At 39.3% G+C, this 19,715-nt stretch overlaps 2 protein-coding genes across 3 annotated transcripts; one reads left to right on the top strand and one right to left on the bottom strand.

Moving 5' to 3' along the window:
• Nucleotides 1-358: 358 nt before the first annotated feature.
• On the bottom strand, nucleotides 359-15,592 carry rasal1 (RAS protein activator like 1). 2 transcript variants are annotated; one of them, XM_030737081.1, is made up of 21 exons: nucleotides 15,359-15,592; nucleotides 14,992-15,048; nucleotides 13,590-13,703; nucleotides 13,195-13,256; nucleotides 11,939-12,068; nucleotides 11,118-11,199; nucleotides 10,829-10,969; nucleotides 10,583-10,674; nucleotides 9,854-9,971; nucleotides 9,481-9,634; nucleotides 8,088-8,152; nucleotides 7,664-7,776; nucleotides 6,862-7,054; nucleotides 6,601-6,738; nucleotides 5,092-5,236; nucleotides 4,300-4,472; nucleotides 3,318-3,455; nucleotides 2,884-3,019; nucleotides 2,359-2,479; nucleotides 2,117-2,196; nucleotides 359-1,899 (listed from the first exon to the last, which is right to left on the bottom strand). In XM_030737081.1, exons 1-21 carry the CDS (start codon nucleotides 15,421-15,423, stop codon nucleotides 1,751-1,753), a joined length of 2,466 nt encoding a protein of 821 aa, XP_030592941.1. In that variant the 5' UTR covers nucleotides 15,424-15,592; the 3' UTR covers nucleotides 359-1,750. The 2 variants fall into 2 exon arrangements, with proteins under 2 accessions (XP_030592941.1, XP_030592942.1); XM_030737082.1 differs by having other exon boundaries at nucleotides 9,872-9,971.
• dgcr6 (DiGeorge syndrome critical region gene 6) lies at nucleotides 9,061-19,632 on the top strand. Its single transcript, XM_030737085.1, is given in 7 exon segments — nucleotides 9,061-9,081; nucleotides 9,084-9,132; nucleotides 16,128-16,239; nucleotides 16,359-16,519; nucleotides 18,328-18,428; nucleotides 18,549-18,689; nucleotides 18,828-19,632. Coding segments are annotated over 7 exon segments (663 nt in total). The 3' UTR covers nucleotides 18,906-19,632.
• Nucleotides 19,633-19,715: the final 83 nt, after the last annotated feature.

The raw sequence follows: 19,715 nt of genomic DNA, 5'->3' as shown, positions 1-19,715 counted from the left end.
GCATAATTTAACATTATATTCCGACTCTTGTTGGACTGTGAAGTCTGTGGTTATGGTGGGTTGATTAAATTTGAACAAAGGGGTAGTGTGGTAACCATGACACTGTGAGCCTGCTCTGGCATCTGTCAGATGTGAAGTTGTTTCCTGAATGAATGTCTGCTTTAAGTCAGATGCTCCACTTTAATACTAACTAAGAAACAGACATAACACAGCAAAGCAGATTCTTAGTATCATTTCTTCATTTTATGTCAACCAAGTTGGCAACAATGTGAAAAAAAAAAAAAAAAGCTGTGTAAGTCTTGTTTTTTTCTGGGCACAAATTGGACACATTTTCTTCTTTCAATTCTCGATTCGGAGTTTTATTGAATAATATAATTGTGTTCACAGTAACAACCTACTTGGAACAAACCATTATGATGAATTTGCAAAATAAAGTACAGGCAGTTCTTTTTTCTTTTCATAACAAGAGCACTTATTCAGGGAACACAATGTTCCACTAATGCTTACTCTAGTTATGACTCGAGTGGCAAATTAATAAAACAAAATTTGGAAAGCTGCAAACAGCAACACACTTGTAATGACCACCTCAGTAAAGGATGATGATTGTAATGTCTGGCATGTGTTTGGTAGTGGTGCACCTAAGGTGCGAAGAATGCTCAGAATAAAGCTGGACGGCGTGCTGAGGTCATCTCACTGATCTCAGATCTGTTTTTATTAAACTGAACACTGTTTAAGGAACAGACTCTGAAAAACTACTTTTTCTATTCAGAATGATCAAACAAATTTTCAATTTAAATTAAATTCAATTTCTTTAAATTCCTAAAAGCAAATTTGGCATCTCAAACACATGAGCCAAATGTAGTGGCACCGAAATCTCTAAAAATGTAAACTTAGCAAATAGGAGTATCTCATAATTGTTAATTCCCCTCTTTTTCAAATAAACTGAGATTTGTGTGTGTGTGGACATTATATTATAGCCAGGTAAATATTACCCATCTTAGGAATGACATTATTATAAAAAAGTGAATTACATCACAACATTTAAGTTGACTGGCCATAGCACCAAACAAAAGCATGTGTTTTTGTGTAAAGGGACTGAAGCAACAACAGAAATCAGAATTTTGCTCATTGTACAGGCGGCATTATACTGTGACATGTGCACCACCATTTATTAAACTCATGGTGGAATAACTTGTAATGTTATTGTCACTGCTACATTGTGGCCATGGTGATAAATTGCCTCAATAAAAATACAAAACATTGATAATAATAGCAATACCAAAACACCTTACATTCAGGTACTGTAGGTTACACTACATCAAGCTTTTTGCATAAAAATGTGTGACTTAGGTCCTGTACAGTATCTCAAAATATAAAAGCTTATTTTTTTACATTTCACAACAAGTGGATGCAGGCCATGCAACAGATTGCTTATTATCTACATAAAAAATATCAAGTCAGATCATGCTTCAAAGTCCCTGTGCCCCCGCCTTTTTGTCAAGTATCATAATCTTCCTGCGGCACTCTTGTCGGTGGCACTCGGAGAATCAAAAAGATTAAAGTGGCAGAATTCCCTCTGCTCTTTACAGCCTGTAGGAAATGTACTAAAAGGCTTGAAGAAGTGGCACCGTGTGGCCACTTTTTCTCCTTGACAATCAAGAGAGCGGGTAGCTGATTCTCACTTGTGTTGGTACAGGATGCTGCCCTTCCCCCCTTCAGGCATTAATGGCTCCCAGTCCACATGTGCACTCTAGGGATTCATAATAACACTGGTGGCGTCCTCTTTTTCTCTGCACTGGAAGGAAGCGTGAGCCTTCTCCAGATCCTCTATCACCACCAGCAGCCGAGCAGCGATGCTCTGACATGGCTTGATTTGCTGAACGTTGCATTCAGCACCATCTATGACACAGAAATGTGTAGATAAATTGATGGTTTTTTATGATAGTTTAAACATCCTGTAAATGTCATACCCACATAGAACCTAAGGGGATGATAATAGCAGTAGTAATAATAATAATAATAATAATAATAATAATAATAATAATAATAATAATAATAATAACAACAACAACAACAAAAATACTTGTAACATGATAAAGTTACAGTTTCGTGTCACCTGGTTGAATGTCAGAGTTCATCTTCTTTTCCTTATTGCATGCTGTCTGATCACCATCTGGCATCTCCAGATATTTTTTCCTGCAGTATCAGTCAGAAGAATCACATCATATGATCGCACAGTGACAGTTAAATATTTGACTCAAAGTAATGTCAAGAAGCAGCACCAGTGGTTTCCTGTATAGCAACATAGACCTCTAGTGTTCAGTAAAAGAACTGCATCCAGGCTGAGAATGTTCACACCTGAGTTTGTCTTTGCCCTGCAGAAGCTGCTTGTATATTGTCTGAGTCTCTACATCAGGATCCAGTGGGTCACTCCAGTCGCCAAGTGTCACAGCTGAGTGGGTTCTACTGCAGCCTGGAACTGAGACGCAGCCTTATATTGAACTCCGGCATTCCATAAACTCTGAACTTCACACTACTAAATATAACACATCCTGCTAATGATCCATTTAAACCTTTTTAATCGAGGTCTCTACAAGTTTGTGCATAGTACTCATAATATTGGAATAGCTTTAGTAACACTCAAACTTGAGGTACCAAAAAATCTAAAGGTTTAATCCCACATTCAAGACTCAATCAATCACTCAAAGAAAGTCAGCATGGTTTGGGGAGAGCAACAAAAACAGCCTGCTACATCCTAGTCAAACTGTAGTAAAGTAACAGGATTTTGTGGCATGGAATAAGCATGTGTTTTTGGGAGGTTGTTAGATCAATACATTTGTAAAAAAAAAAAGATCTTCATCAGTGTTAGAACAGCAGGATTACCAGCTCGGTCCACCTGCAGGCAGCAGGTCCACTTGCCACTGCGATGAACCCCCGGGTGAAAAGAGGGCAGCATGCGCTCGTTGTAGATGCTGACTTTTCTGATTGCAGAAAGCCACTGGTTCAGCTCATTTACATTCTGTTTGGAAACATTTAAATACCATAGATCATGAAATTTAGTGACTCCTCAGAGTCAAACTAAAAATTACAGCAGATAAAAAAACTCTGCAATTTAGATGTAATCAGATAAAAAAGATAACACACATCTTTAAGACAAAAGTAAAAACTTCTATTTAGCCACCTTTTTCTAAAAAATAAATAAATCTGCAAATATAGAAAAATGTCAGTGACAGTTGAGCTTTGTGTATTTAAAAAAAAAGAAAAAAATTTAAGAAGGTCATGCACTTTCTTGGTGACTGGATGGTGTACAAATGCACCTTGCACTGGATGTATATGGTGTGCAGCTGTCCGTCATTGTCCTGGGTGATGACCTGCATTACATTCTGCTGCTGAAAGGCATTTTCATCCACCCTCTCCACTGCACACACACACTGAATAGCAACTGAAGAGCGCACCTGCAAACCACAACACCAATTAAGACAGGTATGCACACGATGGTAATGACGTATCACTCTTTGCCTCTGGCGTATTACATTAAGGATTTAGTGAAATAAAGGTGATATCTGATCACTGAGCAAATTAATTAAGTGGTTTCTCATACTGAAATATTTTGCACTCATTAACCTATGAGAAACGGTGTGAGACAGGGAGGAAGTGAGGATGAGATCATTGTGGTACGAAAGGCTACTTTAAAGTGCAAATCAGCTACTTCCAATGGGAGCTCGTTTCACTGACTGGAGTGCTCCAACATGGAGAAAAGGAGCCAGGACATTGTCTCCAGTCTGATTTGCGATGTTCGTATGAATATCCATAGCCTTCAATTAACCCTCGCCTTTATTCCAGTCACACAAAGCAGAGACTGGCTCAAAGAGAGACATTCAGTGACTAGAATGTTCCCCTCAACTGTCTCCCTCTCTCTGACAGCCTCTGGTTAGAAAATGAGAGAAAATCATTATCACAGGTTTAGGCACCACATTGTAATTACAGTAATAATTTTCTCACAAGATCAACACAAATACATTAGAGCAAAGCTGTGGATGAGTAAAATGTTTCTTCTTTGTGTGAGGCAAGGTGATGAAGGTCCTTCAAAGGGCACAAATAGTGACTTATTCACCATAAGAAGGCATATTATACTTGTGTTTTTGTATTATTATTTTGATTGGTTTTGATTATTTGATCCAGAAGTCATAGGAGACCTGACACAGGGGCTGTTTGCCAAAATGGCTCGTAAAGTAAATATGACATATGATATGCAGTATGCTGGTGGAATATGAAACTTACTGCTGGTACAGTACCAACCTGCCAATCAGGAGTCTTGGCATAAGACAACGTCTCACTTGTCAACCAGAAGTAGCGTTTTTTAAATGCAAAGCGGGATAACAGTTGGGGTCCTTCTGCTTTGTGTTTGTGGAGATACCCCTCTTTGACTGTGACCGAAGCAGTGAACACAGCCCTCTGAGGCACTTCAGATGCTATGCAGAGAAAATGGGAAACAAACATAAGGAAAAGCTGTTTGTAATCTGTATGTAATTGCCTATTCACCCAGATAGACACAAGGTGGTGCTGTGTTGATAAACTAACTGTATACATGCATTTCTTTAACTGCACTCTGTTACACATGGCATCTCAATCTTGTTCCATCACCCCATGAGGGATGGCTTCAAAGAGGAATAACAAGCGTCCACTTCTGTCTGACAAATTCACCTCAAGAGCATTAAATGTCAAACTGGCCTTTAGGAGAAAAAAGTGGGTGTGATGTGAAGACGGAGGTTGAAACATGATATGTCAGAGGGGGGAAGATGTTTCACAACAACAGCCTCATGACATTAAGAAAATAGCCAGGACATGTTGGGTAACCAGTGAGGCAGCTTCTCACTTCAGCTCCCTGCCAGCTCATTAACTATGTCATCTCTTTACCAGACTTCCAGCTAGTTATGAATATTTCACTGCAGAGCTACAGTATTGTTTCACCTATATCAGCTGGAAGCCGCTACACTAGCAGGTGGCCTGTGGCTGATTAGCTCAACAGCATGACCTCTGGACTTGGCTTTTGATTACGCGTAGTGATGTGTTCAGCGGTAACAGTCTTACCAGTGTCATGATCTATGTCAATTAACTTGTCCAGGAAGTCTTTGACAGAAGCCACACTGCGAAGGATGATGGGATGAAGAGGTGCCATCCACTGTTCTTTTCCGTGGCCCAGCTGAAGCCCCAAGTTGCCTACGCTTTGTAGTGCCTGGCAACCATAGAGACAGAATATCAACTATAAACTCACATCTTCACCATATTAAATCTCCAGAAAATGACAGACCTGAGGGAGTGACTGCATATCTCAAAGTCAAAGATCAAAAGGGTCCCTGGGGCCAAGCATGCTGTGAGGCCCTTTGTCCAGCCCACACCTGGCCTAGGGTGAGGAGGAAGTCCCCCTCTACATCCCTCTCTGATGCTTGGCTTTGAACCACAGTCTGGTTGCAGCACACAGAGGTAAAAATAGCATGTTCCCTGTCTCTGTAGAGGACCCATGGCAACAGTCCTTCAGCACCATGGACAGCAACCACAGAAGCAACACGTGGGAGTGGACTGAGGTTTTACTTTTCTTCTAACATCTGGCTATAAGACCGTTTGATTTAATGATATCAAGGTTGCTTTTCTTAGAGAAACTTCCATTCGAGTTTCAGTTATAACCTGCTTTCTTTGGTAATCTGGTCTATAACCAGCTGAAATGGGGCATAATATTAGGAGGACCTTTTATGGCCATATTCTGTATAGTTGGTGAAAAAAAAGTCTATTCTGACATGTGTTGTGTGGATAAGAGTAGCTTTAAACTTTTAAATGTTTCTTTTTATGTCTCTGTCTCTTTGCAGTTTACAAACTGAACTTTAAGATAATTTGAGTATTTATTATTGACATAAAAAAAAATGAGTACAGTACAGCAGATCAGCTGATCTAAATTCCAGCCCACATCAGCTCAGATGATTCCCTTCTGCAAATCCTATTAGCAAATCTCATATGGGGTGTACAAATTCTTCAGTTTACCAACTCTACCCAAGCTCCTCAATTTCATGTTATGCATGGGATTACCAACTTAATCAATGTCATGTATCTGTTGTCACTGATACCTGCTCTATTCTCTAAGCGCATCTTACAGCTGGTCTCACTGCCTTTAGACTTTCCATATGGATGCAAAAAAGGGTGGGGAGGTCACAGCCCAGAGCAGAAACATGGTGCTAGATATAAATTACTGAAGATGGAATATCATTCTTATTCTGGTTATTCTGGCAGAACTTAAAAGTAGGCACATGTAGACTTACAGCATTACATAATTGCCAAACCAGGGGAAAAAAGCATGAAGTGGCTCACTGCTCTATCTGGCTGTACACATAACACAAACGTTGTATGTACCATACTTCTGCTTAATATTTTATTTGTTTTAAATCTAGAACATTAAAATCCATCTCCTCAGGCAGACGGCCTGTTGCATCACACTCAAGGCCTAAACCACTTTACTGTTTGTTTTTTGCTGCACTTAAATGTGAAGTCTGGACATGAATAAATTATTCACAGCAGTGTCTATGTGTATGTCTGTCTCCTGAATCATACCTTGGCTAGTAGTAACAGAGTTCTGCTTGTACGCGTGTCAGCGTGCTGGTCTCTCAGCTGAAACAGTTTAGGTGTAAGGATTGCAGGAGCAAAAAAACGCAGGAAGAAGAATCCACTGATGGCCAGGTACTTCACATCCTGTACAAATGAGGACAAGTCACTGAATGGTGGCAAGCTGCCTCAGGATAAGCTGCAGGTGAAAGTAACCACAAATACACTTGCATGCATGCCCCCCCCCCATGTATTTTGCTTCACACTAACCTCATTCTCAGGCTCAGTAAATTGCTCCTCTACTCTCTTGTGCAGCTGTTTGAAGGCCACTCTCATTACAGGAGGACACTGATCGACTGAGCTCACGATTGATTCAATGATGCTGGTCAAATAGCTCTGCAGCATCTCCACACTGCTGTCCCGCACCTCAGCCTCTGACACTGCACCCTTAAATGAAATCCTTCTTCAGAGACAAAGAAAGATATTGTAAACAACTGAATCCCTGAGATCAATCCAAACCCCAGCTATCCAAGACAGACTCTAATCTACTCTCTATCACAATGGCTTGTAGAAAATGACTGATAACCTTCCTGTTCTTCATTATGCCATTATATATGAGAGCATGTTACTACAGAGGAACCCAGTGAGTGCTGCATTGACAATATTTAAACAGATAAATAGAGATAAATACAGGGGACAAGATAAGATGATGGTAGTTAGAGCTACTGCAGACATAGAGAACGTTAGATCCTCAATCTCCCTCCATGTCAGAGATAGATATCTCAGGGGGCTCATGGCAGTTGCCAAGCAACAGCCATTCCCCTTTTACATTTTTTTTTCATTTCCTCACATTGATGTCTTTCTCTCAGGGGTGAAGGGTAAAAGAAGTGGACAGTCTCCTGTGGCAGCTTTTCCCTTTTTCCCCACTTTAACACATAATTTGCAAACAGCACGCCTAAATATACAACCCAGAATCCCCAGCTGTCATTTGTAGCAGACCCCGCACTATTGTTAGGTCCGAACAGGATTATGGAATTGTGATCCAGCGAGATATGTTTTAAGTCTGACTTACCTTGTGCGGTTCAGGTCGATCTTACATGGGTCAAGTTCAATGTACTTTTTCTCATCAAAAATGCGGTTGATGATGGGCTTCAACACCTCGTGCAGATACAGCATGCCAACAGCCTGATAGCAAAACAGTGGCATATCTGTTATGGTCACTGCTATGTCTTCTAGTCTCTTAGTCCTTTGTCCCCCACCCCCCTATAAAGGAACAAATACTGCAGGCTTGGGATTGTTCTTATGTTTATGTATCTTTTTTAGGTTTTTGGCCAGATTCCAATTTTTGTTTTGGCTTTTGCCCAATCATATTTGTGTTAATGCTCTTAATGATTAAACAAAGCAAAATAAAATAAAGAATATCAGGCAAATCACGCTTTCAGAAAGCAGAAAAATTCCTGGAATAATAAAAAAAAATCATAAAAACTTCAGCTCACCTTCATGAACTGTTCCATGGCTTTGGAGGCAAGTGAGTTTGATCGAAATAAAGTGTTTGGATCACCTATAAGAGAAAGAGAGAAAAAAAATTAACTGATTACAATATTAACACAGTATCTTATATATGCTTGAAAACAGTAGACATTGATAAAGGAAAGTAACTGTGTAAAAAATATATTGTTTTTTTTTCCTTCATCTAAATCTGGTAAAATATATGAAGGGTGCTGTTTACTGCCTTTAAGGACAATCACAGCAATAGTTTTCAATAAAAAAAAGGTAAGACGCTCACCACATATTGCAACATTTCATTGCTCATTTCCCATTATCCACCTACTGCTGTGCCTAAAATCCCTTTGATATATGACAGTGGAAATGGGGGGAAAGGATCACATTACTGCATCCAGTAGCTTCCAATCAATTTAATGAAGCTTCACATAGACCCTCATCAGGCACATAATTACGCTTGATGAAAAAAATCCGTGGAAGTGGAAGTTTTTTCATACAGTGTGTCGAGCACTTTTTCTATTCCTACCCTCATTTCACTTTTTCCTCTAGGCTCATTTATACATTTCTTAAATATCTATGCTTTCTGTGTAGTTTGGCGCATGTCTAACGACCAAGAACAAATACTCCAGAGTCAGAACTGAGGGCAGACCGACCTTTCCTCAATGTCATGTTAGTTATGGGCTGACACTAAAATATCCATGGTGATAGGACTGGTTTGCCAGGTAAATTATTTGGACCTATGAAGAAGGGTGGGTTTTCACCGCTGCACAGTGTATGTTTCTCTTGCCTTGCCCCCCCCCCCCGCCAGGGTGCCTAACTTTAATGTCTGGGTGCTCACAGGATCTATTCCTGATCAAGCAGTTACCGTTTGGATCATGTGGAGTTGCTATGGAAACTTAGGCACTATGCTTATTAGCAGAAACTACACCAACAGAAACCAAAGAACAGAGCTCAGTGTGAATTATCATGGGGATATGGTGCGGAGGCAAAAAAACATGACTAATCCAGACCAGAGAACAGCCAAGGGAAGACTGTTGGGTGAGTAAATAATTGGCACTGGGGTAGTAAATACAGTGTTGGGAGGCTTTTACTGCCCACACACATACCATAGCTGCAGTGTTCAGAGACCTTAATGTCAATTCAGCAGCAGCCCTTAGAGGGTCTCTGGAGAGTGGAGCAGTAACAGCAAGCTGGCATGTCCCAAACTCTGACTAATACAAATACTGACTAACAGAGATAAACTTACGCTACATATTCAAAGTGCATCCACAGTTATCACATGTAATTTAGAACACAATTACATAAGCATCATTATCTAACAAGAAAACATAAGTACATGAAATAGAAAAAAAAATTTAGAGTTTACACTTTTTCCCTTCATCTTACTAGTGTGGTTGACCTCCCTGGTGTTAAGGTAATCCAGAAAGGGTACCACCAGTCCTTGTCCCAGGTAGATTTTCACTAGAGTCATTGCCACATCCTGTCTGCTCTCAACCGTGGTCACCTCCTCCAGCATGGTCAGAGCACTGCTATCCTCCACCTGTTGAGAGGAGGACTCGGGTCACGAGTTAAGAATTTTTGTGTAACTGGGAAGCCGGATAAATGAAGCAGATGAGGTGCAGATGACTGCAAATAAACTGGAGATCAAGGGAAAAGACTAGCGTGGAGAAACTAATGCATACAGCAGTCCCTTGAAATGATGAGTGACTGAGTGGTCAACAAAAGAATATCAGCACTGAAGAGGAGCTGTCATGCTGACCTCTGCAGGGGAGATTACCGACTCAACCAGAAGGTCGATGAGTGGCTGATAGTACATGGATGGCAAGATCTGATCCTCCACCAGACGCACCTTGAGACGCAGTGCTCCAAGCTTGCCACTGAAAACAAAGGAAAATACCACAGCACTTCAGATTTTCAGTGATGTTTGGGACTTGGTTAGACATTTGCTTAAACTCCCTCTTTTTTTTTTTTTTTTAAATAAGGAGTCAACAGTTTGTTGGCAGATGAACTGCAGTTAAGGTAATAAATAAAACTCAAAGTACACTTGCAAATCACAGTAAATCATCCTGCTGTTGGCAAGGATGTTTTCTAAACACAAGGCTCACCGTGTTTGGGAAAGATGATGCACCACTTGGTCACAGTGCTCTCTAAATCAGCAGTGGACTGGAGTGTAAAATCCCCTACAATAGTGTTGTTTCCTAATGAACCCGAGAAATTCACTTTACTTTGATACTTCACTCAGCCCACTATTTGTTCTAAAATTATCTCAGGGCGCAGATGCTGTCACAGAGCTGGCTATACATCTGTGAATGTGCATTTAAGTGTATGAAAGAGAGCTAGGAGGAGAACAAATGCTTGGTACATTTAAGAAAAATTGCAATGACTGCTACTATAATTTCAGTCTTGGCGGTTTCCAAAAGCAAAAATGACTCTCTCTGCAGACACACGGTCACCACACAGTATAAACAAGCACACCCATAATCCTCACCCAGCATCAACCTCATTGTTTCCCAAGGGTAGCAAACGAAACCATCCCTCTAACTGAGGTGTCTTATGCAAACAAGCAAAGGGGACTTCCACCTATGGAAAAGAAAGAACAAACAAGCATACAATATCAGACAAGACCAAAAAAACCTTTTATTTTATAGCAACTGTTCTCATTTATAAAACCCTTTTTTAAACTAAATTGAAACTGAATAAACATAAGAAATTTTTAGACTTATGACATCGTCACCTTTCCCAGAAAGTCATTCTTGCCCACCATGTCCCAGTCCCAGACCTGTACCGTAACAGTTCCCTCCTCAGACAGCTCCTCTGGATCCAACTCCAGCTCTAAGGTCTCACCCCAGTGAGGAAAACGGGTCTTCTTGATGATCTAAAATCCAGCATTAAGAAATGGAAAGAAATCCAATGATGAAACTAATCTTTAACATTTAAACGATATGCAATCACAACAGAACACCTCATAGTTCAAACTTCAGTGCAACTCAGATATCCCACTCATGCATGCAGACAGAGCTCACCGAGGTCTCTGCACTGTGGTTGTTGAAAATAACTCTTGCAAAGGGATCAGAGGTTCCAGAAATGTCTCTTGGAGCCAAGTCTCTGTGGGTATCACCAGATCAAAGGACAACAGAAATTATTAATCCACAAGAATGAATGACTAACTTCTACTACCTGTTCTGCAAATTAATTTAAGTGTGCTTTAGCAAGGCAAGAAAGCCAAATCTCTACTTCTTACTTGACCTTATTCTTTCAAACTTAATTCACAGTCATCAGAGCACGTTCGAATAACACAGTGTCAAGTCCTGATTGACATGCTCATTAGTCCCCTGCCTGAGAAGGAAATATTGTAGCCTGGGACACACAGATGGGGCATCGAGTGGTGTGACAGTGGCGATGTGACTCAGAAGGGAGTGTGGAGGCCTGCAGGGTGATGGTGATAAGAGTTCAGTTCAGAAACACTGATATACTGCCAGAGCTCAACTACAAGGAGCTCAGCAACACAAACATTTTTTTTAAAGATTTCTTTTCAGGCTTTTTTTTGCCTTTATTTTAAAGTCTAGACAGGAAGGAGGGAGAGAGAGAGTAGGGGAGGACACCAAGCAAAGGGCCACACGTCAGACTCAAACCCAGGCCACTACATTTCAGCCACAGGGGTGCCTGCTCGCCCACTGAGCTAAACTGGCATGCCAGCAACACAAACATAACCAGATTTGAAGCGATAATATGACGGTGTTGTCAGATTTTTCTTCTGAAATGTTCGGGCCACTTTCGTCCGAGCCGTCTTTAAGCGAAGTCATCTTCCTGACATTTTTTCAGCAGTGCCAGGATTTCATTTTACCTGGCTTCAATTACTTGACACCGCAGATTGATCTTCTCTGTATCTTTAAGTAGCTCCAGGCTCAGATGGATCTCTCCTTGGACTTCTTCATCAGGGTCAACCTTTGTGAGATTTAGCCAGCAATCTAGCCCTGACCATAAAGCACAAAAAGACATTAATCTCTAAAGCATTAAACACTGAGAAGAGCTGACAGAGATGACAAGAATATTGAAAAGAAAACTGTTGCTGTCCAGTTAGCTGGAAAATATCCATTGATGTATTTACAAATAATTTCTGGACTAATGTTCTCAGATGAAGATTTGCATAGTAAAATATTTTTTAGAATAAAAAAATAACTGTTTGAAAACCTTATTTTCAAAGTTTATTTAAATTTAGGAAATCGTGATAGCTATTTTTTTTCTTCTTTTTGACATTGTGTGGTCTAATTAACTGACGAACATTAAATAAAGTGCAGCTAATTAGTGCAAAAACATCTACAGTGAACAAAAAACTACCATACTTGATTGCCTGGACAACATGTACATTGTGTGATGCTGTTAAGATCCTACTTTCATTTTTCAGAAAATGAAAGAAAGGATACGATATCAAGGCCAGGCTGCGAGAAAAATCCTGTGAGGGAGTAAATGACTCAGTACCACAATGTAGCAATGAATCACAGGAGTGAGGCCCATGCCAGGTGACCTTCAGAAGAGAACCATCAATATGCAGCAAACGCACCCCGTTAAACTCTTCGAGTAATCTAATAAAACTACAACACCAAGACACAACTTTTCAAAGCCATATGTCTGACCCGACACGGCACAAAAGTGCTCGAGTTCATTCTAAAACAGACCTACTTTTAGTCTGGGAATGTTTCTTAATTTGGGCACCACTTTTCAATGAATACTCAGGAATCTTTAATTTGAGAAGCAATTCTCAGTTTCAGCAATTCATATTTCCTGTGTCTGATATTGGTTTTAAATGATTTGCAAGTCACAGCATTCTCTGTTTTATGTATATTTTACACACCGTCCCAATTTTCTGGACGCTTGCTGTAAATATTGTGACTGATGTGCATAAATGAAGTAAAAGGTTTTGAGAGAACATTACGAAACATTAAAAAAAGCTATTTTTTAAAAAAAAGGAAAAGGAATGTCTCTTCAATCACGTGGACTATTTTAATCCATTACAGGATTCTGTGTGTGTTTAACCTCTGAACTCTGGTCATGCAGTCATCCAGTTATAGACTAATGCTGATTTTTTTTTTTTAGCCATGCCTTTAACTTGAGATCCAATGGCTTCTTTGTTCAGCGTAATCTTTCCAATAACATCATCGTGCCTGTAGAAATGAAAAAAAAACAAGAGAGAGGCAATAAGATACGGAGAATCTGATCAAAGGTTTGTAGTGAAATGATTAGTATTGGTCATCATATCATCACGAGGAGAGAGGAAAAAAACAACCTTTAATCACTCAATCTGGGCGACCATCTGTCTGATGATGTTTGTTTATTCAAAGCTCAGAGTTTTTCCCAAAACATGAAAGCTTTGCTTGAGTTTTCTACTCAAATATATCAATTCATGGCAAGTTAAGCAAACACAGATGACTGCCAGTCTCCATCAGTTAAGAGTAAATATGGAATAGTTTTGAAATAGCTTTGGTTGATGGTATTACCCAATTGTGTCCTCATCCATAACAAGAAACAAGAGTGAATGAAACCCCATCGGGAGATGCAAAGTGTACTCTTCCCCCCAGAAAGGATTAAGGTTCTTCCACACTGTGGCGGTCCTGAAAAGAGAAGTTTAACATGCTTACCAAGCAGCCCGTGAGCAGACACATATTACATTAACGGATGCAAAAACAAACACTTGCAAGTTATAGTTCACTTCTTTGTTTACATTTATATAAATGTACTACTACTACTGTGTCTGTGACAGCAGGTGTTAATTGTTGTTATAGGATCAGATGTGTTTAAAAAAAATAAGTTAGATATCCAACTGCTCCAAAATGATAGCGAGCGATAAGACTCCTGGATTTTAAAAGGTCCTCTGAGGAGTCAAAACAAGGTCAAGCACAGCTGTATCAAATGGTCAAACCTCGGTACTTTCTGATACTGAACGAAATGTGTCTGTAACACCAAGTATTGTAAAAGTGCACTTAAAATGGACAGATTCTTAATTTTCTAACCTTATGCTTTCCTATCATTAGTTCTGTTTTTGAATAATAATTCTTAGTTTGATTTAGGTTAAATTGCGTAGGATTAATGTGCTTTGAAAACATCTAAATTAAGAGATGCAAGAGATGCTAACTTTTGAGAAATGATTTGGAATTAAAATCAAAGAATCCCCTTACCTTTCATTATTATAACAAACCTTTTTCTAGTGTACCAGAATCTAGAAGCTGCACCACTTATGAACATTACACTCGAGGAATCAGTTGGCCAGTAACACTACAAGTACAACATAATTAGTGTGAGTGTCTGCTGTGAATCACTGTGCTGTTTTCCCTCACCACACCAGATGGAACAATACCCACTAAATTCACCCCATGTTCTTGTGAAAGTCCACAGCAGAGCAGTTTTTTTCTAAAGAAATTTGCTTTTCAAAGCAAACAATACACAAATTACTACAGCTGCTTTCTAAAACTACCATCTTCCATCTAAAGAGCTTGGAGGATGAAATTATGTGCGCTTCTTCACTCAATCTGAAACCACCTCTGAACTGGTGTGCTCTGCTCCCAGCTCCCAGCATTCACCTCGCTTACACTGGGTGCACCCTGCAATAATTGATGCGCCCTCTCCATGGTTACCTGTGGGTGTTTTAAAACCCAGACTAGTATCAGGTTCTCAGTGATGGAAGGACCACGCTGTGGGTACCACAACACTAATCACACACACTCCACCCTGGTTTACATGTGCAGAGTAGCGGGAGCACCGCCAGAAACTAATGCAAAAAAAAAAAAATGTGATGACTCAAATGGGAGCATATAGATGAGAATATTATCCAGCTGTAGCTCTACATAAAACACTTATTTCCCCTTTCCTGTGCACATCTTAATACAATCAGAGAGGACTCACCTGGCCACAACTTCATTGTCAACTTTTACAATGCAGTATGGATCACTGGTTCCGGAGCTTAAGATGACAAAGGGGGGAAATGATAGAATTAAACATAGCATGGCCAATTTACCAGGGGATAAGCTTAATTTAATCTTCCTTTGTCTTTTAATTATACTCAGGTCAATTTGCGTGGACCTGACTATCTCCCCTCTAATTCAATTAGCAGGAAACAGCGCACCAGAAATAGCCATATCTAATATAAGCTGGGCGTTTTATTTCTTATCTGACTTGATAAAATAGCTATGAAACAATGCAAAGGGTGTGTATATTTTAGCAGATAAGACCTGAGAACAGAAGCGCATGCCATTCAAAAAAAATTACTTACACGTCTTTGGCCGGGAGGTTCCTGCCCTCGACAATACGAAAATAAAGAGATGTGTTTTTGGCCATTGTAATCGAGCAAGCTAATCCAGTTTCTCCTGTGTTCCCATGCGCGCTGCTATAAACAGCGATCTTCCCCTCCGCGAGTGAGTTTTCTTCGTTTCATGACACCTTCAGCTCGTGACGGCGCACTGCCCACCAGCAGCGCGCGACACCGGCGCGCCTCGAGACCGGTCAGTGGAGCAGGTCACAGTGTATGCATCTGAGCTGGGGATTAGCTGTATATATATATATATATATATATATATATATATATATATATATATATATATATATATATATATATATATATATATATATATATATATATATATATACACACACCCTGTCGTGTTAATTTGTCATATCTGATAAAGCAGCTCTTATAGAACTTTCTTTTTGATAAAAAGCGCCACCTGGCGAGCATATTTAGCAACTTCATGCGTGCGCAATTATAGACAGGCATCTTGAAAGTCGCCAACTCGGGAGGGTCCTAGTTAGCGTGAATTGAAGTAAATAATTGTTCCATCTTCACCGCTCGAAACCAGTCTGTTTTATCTTCGTAAACTGGCTTAGTAAGTTTAACACAGTGTTGTTCATGCGTCAAAATAGCCTTCAATTAATAACTTTGCTATGTTGTTTCTGGGAAAGAAAATGTAAATATATTAGCGTTAAATTTGCCGACCCTGTTATTGTTAGCTAACTGAGTGTGTGCTGCTCTCTCAGATTTGCAGATGAAGAGATGGACAGCTATCCCGGAGTCGCTGGCGGTGATTCTACTAAACAACAAGAAAGACATTACTACCTGTTATCCGAACTGCAAACGCTGGTCAAAGACTTGCCGAGGTATCGTCACTTCCTCCACGGAGCTTAGAGAATTGTTGTGATATGGGGAGGTGTAATAAAGCAGTGTACCTCATATGTAGTTGATTTATGGCTTGTTTTGCTTTATTCTGTGTGGTTAGCTCCTTTCAGCAGCGCCTGTCCTACAACATGCTGAGTGACCTTGCTCTAGCACTCATAGATGGGACGGTGTATGAGATTGTGCAGGGCCTGCTGGATATACAGCATCTGACAGAGAAGAATCTCTACAATCAGAGACAAAAGCTCCACTGTGAACACCAAGGTTTGTGATTGCGGAAAAATTAACACCCAGGAAACGTCCCCTGTTCCAGCTTAGCTGGTTTTCATGTTGTCTGGTGATGTCTGTCAACATTTGAAGCAGAGGCCCGCACTACGAAGCAGGATTTCATCTTATCCAGGTAACTTCAGAGTTAACGCTGGGTTTTCAGTACTAAGAAAGATGGTTCACTTCTTAAAGGGATAGATTGCCATGGTACCTTGTGCCAGGTTAGGTTCCAGATTAGAGATCAACAGGTATGAAGTCATCCCCTATTGATCAGAAGAAAGTCTTTGTGTTTCCCTGCATCAGTATTGAATATAGATTCTTATATGCAACTTTATTCCTTGACTTTTTTTTTCTCCTGTTGGTTTCAGACATCTTTACAACAATGTTATTGTTTTATAAGCATTATTATATTATCCCAAAACAGAGCACATATTTGCTTATATCAAATTTATGCAGACTAAGCCTACATTTGAATTCTTTTTTTATATTTATTCTTTACTCTTAGACCATTAATCACCACCAAGGCTGCAAGAAAAAAAAATTAAAACTGTCTTTTAAACATTAATAAAAAAAAAGCATTCAATTATAATCAGCAGCTTCTCCCACATTTTAATGGTAGAGTTGTGATATTGATAACTACCGCTGCCAACCCCATCCTTTTCATGTAAACACATGGGGGAAATTCTGGGTTAACTTAGCGAATGGATAAACAGCTTTGCGAGCGCTTAACTTGATTGCCAAAGAGTAAGTGAATCCAAATAGACAAAAGAAACCTTGAGTACGCTGAACTTGCTTCATAGTGCAAGCCTCTGTTGTAATGAACTACAGATGTTTCTAGTTGCCAATTCGTCCCAATCATGAAAATTCTAGCAGTAAAAGCTGAATGTCAAAATGCTTAAAACATAAATGTGTAGTTGAAAATATAATTAACCTCACTTTTAGGCAATATAAGTTTTCAGCAAGAATTAAAAAAAATGTATATGTAAAAGATAAAGTAACCTAAAAAGGGGTTTGAACTGAAGTTACATGCAAACTGCACTACATGATATATATATTATCAAGAGAACAAGATGTATGCAGGTAAACTTCAACGTCCACTGAGCTGATCGATGATGTCACAGGAATTGTCCACTTGTGATTTATGTCACAGAAACACACGGGTACACGTCCGGTTAATGGGGCTGCTTTTCTATATATATATATTTTTTTTTTTAATATACTTTTAATTTATTTTATTTAAAAAGAGACCATATACAATATTAATATAAATGTTACCATTTGATGCATTTTACCAGAGTTAGCTTAAAGCTAATTTGCATCTGCAGTCCCTTGGCAGGTTGCATACAAAGAATCTCAATAAAAGAATATCCAAAAAATAAAAAACACGCACACACACTTATTGTTAATTTATAATCCCTGTGTCTCATATTGTTAACTGAAGATACTGACGTGGATTTGGCAAGAACTGGTCATGGCAGTTTTTTTTTTTTTTATTATTTATTTTTTGGCTACATCTTTACTCTTGTCAAACCTTGTGGTATACTGGCTATACCTATGCTGCTGTGAGTGGAAAATGATGTGTGGACAGCAACATCTGGAACATGGAGAGTGAAATATGTAGACAACTATCACCGGTTAAACTGGAACTCCCCCATTCATGTTGTCTGGTATTTGTTGATTAACATCAGCACTACCCCTCAAAACCACAGGTGTGTCAAGTATTAAAGTTGCTTCTTGGAAATGGAAGCCTTAGTTGTCTTTGCATACGTCAGTGTTATTGATTAACTGGTTCTTTTTCTGTACAGCACTCAAACAAGACCTCGCACGAAAACACAAAGATGCCTTACAGTCATGTAAGTCTCACAACCTTGTGCTTCTCAAGGCAAACCAGCAAGCAGAGGTAGAGGTAAGCACTGAAATTCTGACATTTCTGCTTACTGAATGTTATTGCCTTATTCCTTTTTTTTCCTCCTTTTTTTTTCTTTTTTTTTAAGCTTACTTATAGTTTTTTTTATTGTTCCATCAGGCTCTGGATGTTCGTGTTCGAGAAGAACAAAAAATGATGGATAAGAAGATTATAGCAGAAATAGATCAAAAAGTGATAGACCAGCAAAACACCCTGGAGAAGGCAGGAGTCCCTGGGTTTTATGTCACCACTAATCCTCAGGTTAGTTAGTTAATGATTAACCTGACCACTCAGTTGTTTAAATGCATATTAAGCCCTCAAATATAGCACTTTGTGATGAAGACAGATGTTCAGCAGAAGGCGACACTAACTGCTCTTCAACCACTGTGTGTGTTTCAGGAGCTGACGGTGCAGATGAATCTACTTGAATTGATCCTTAAGCTTCAGCAGAAGGAGTCTCAATCTGGACTTCTATGAGAAAGATGATAGAGTGACCCGTTGGTGCCAAAACAAACAGAAAAACATGTGCAAAGGTCACAGGCTGCATTTGATCATATTCCAGTAACTATGGTCTCCCCCTGGTCTCGGCTAACATACAACACTCCTGTCTTCTAAGAAGCAACAATTTCAGAGTATTGAACATGTGTTGTTCAGAGTGTACTTATCATCAGTGTCATTAACATGTGTAAGAAAGCTGTTTTTGAAGTATTCAAGCAAGACGCAGTGAAGCGGTAGCAGGCTGTGACAGCTTAAATGTCGCACCTTGAGAAATGAACAAGTGGTTTTGTTACTCATCATTTAAACAGGTTTAACGACCCTGAGATTGTGATGTAAGAGCCTCCTGAGACACATAAATGTCACCAACATTTGAGGTCAAAGGGGAAGTTTTGCTGATTTATGTGGCCAGAGGAGTAACTGAGCAACAAAATATTTCTGTTGAGAAAATTTGTTATGGAAAACATCTGGTGTTTGTTTATGATGTTTATTTAAAATATGTAAATAGAAAGATGCTGTAAAGTTTTCAGTTTGACTGTTCTGGCTGGTTTCTGAAGCAACTTTATTTGATCAGTACTGTAATATTTCCCACACTGTTATATTTTTGTGTATGTTTTGTATCCACTTATTTTGAACTATGGGAGAACAATATTCATGTTTATCATAACTGGATATATATATGTTAATCCATGAATAAACAAAAGTGTAATCTAGCATAATTAAGCACTCCTCTATGTAGTTTTTTAATTATTTTCTTCCTAAAGTCTAATATAAAGTGGGGATCATCATGTT

This window comes from Archocentrus centrarchus, chromosome 9 (assembly GCF_007364275.1).
Source record: "Archocentrus centrarchus isolate MPI-CPG fArcCen1 chromosome 9, fArcCen1, whole genome shotgun sequence".
Classification (NCBI taxonomy): Eukaryota; Metazoa; Chordata; class Actinopteri; order Cichliformes; family Cichlidae; genus Archocentrus; species Archocentrus centrarchus.
The sequence above is the reverse complement of the archived record's forward strand: the minus strand, read 5'-3'. Positions and strand labels throughout refer to the sequence as shown.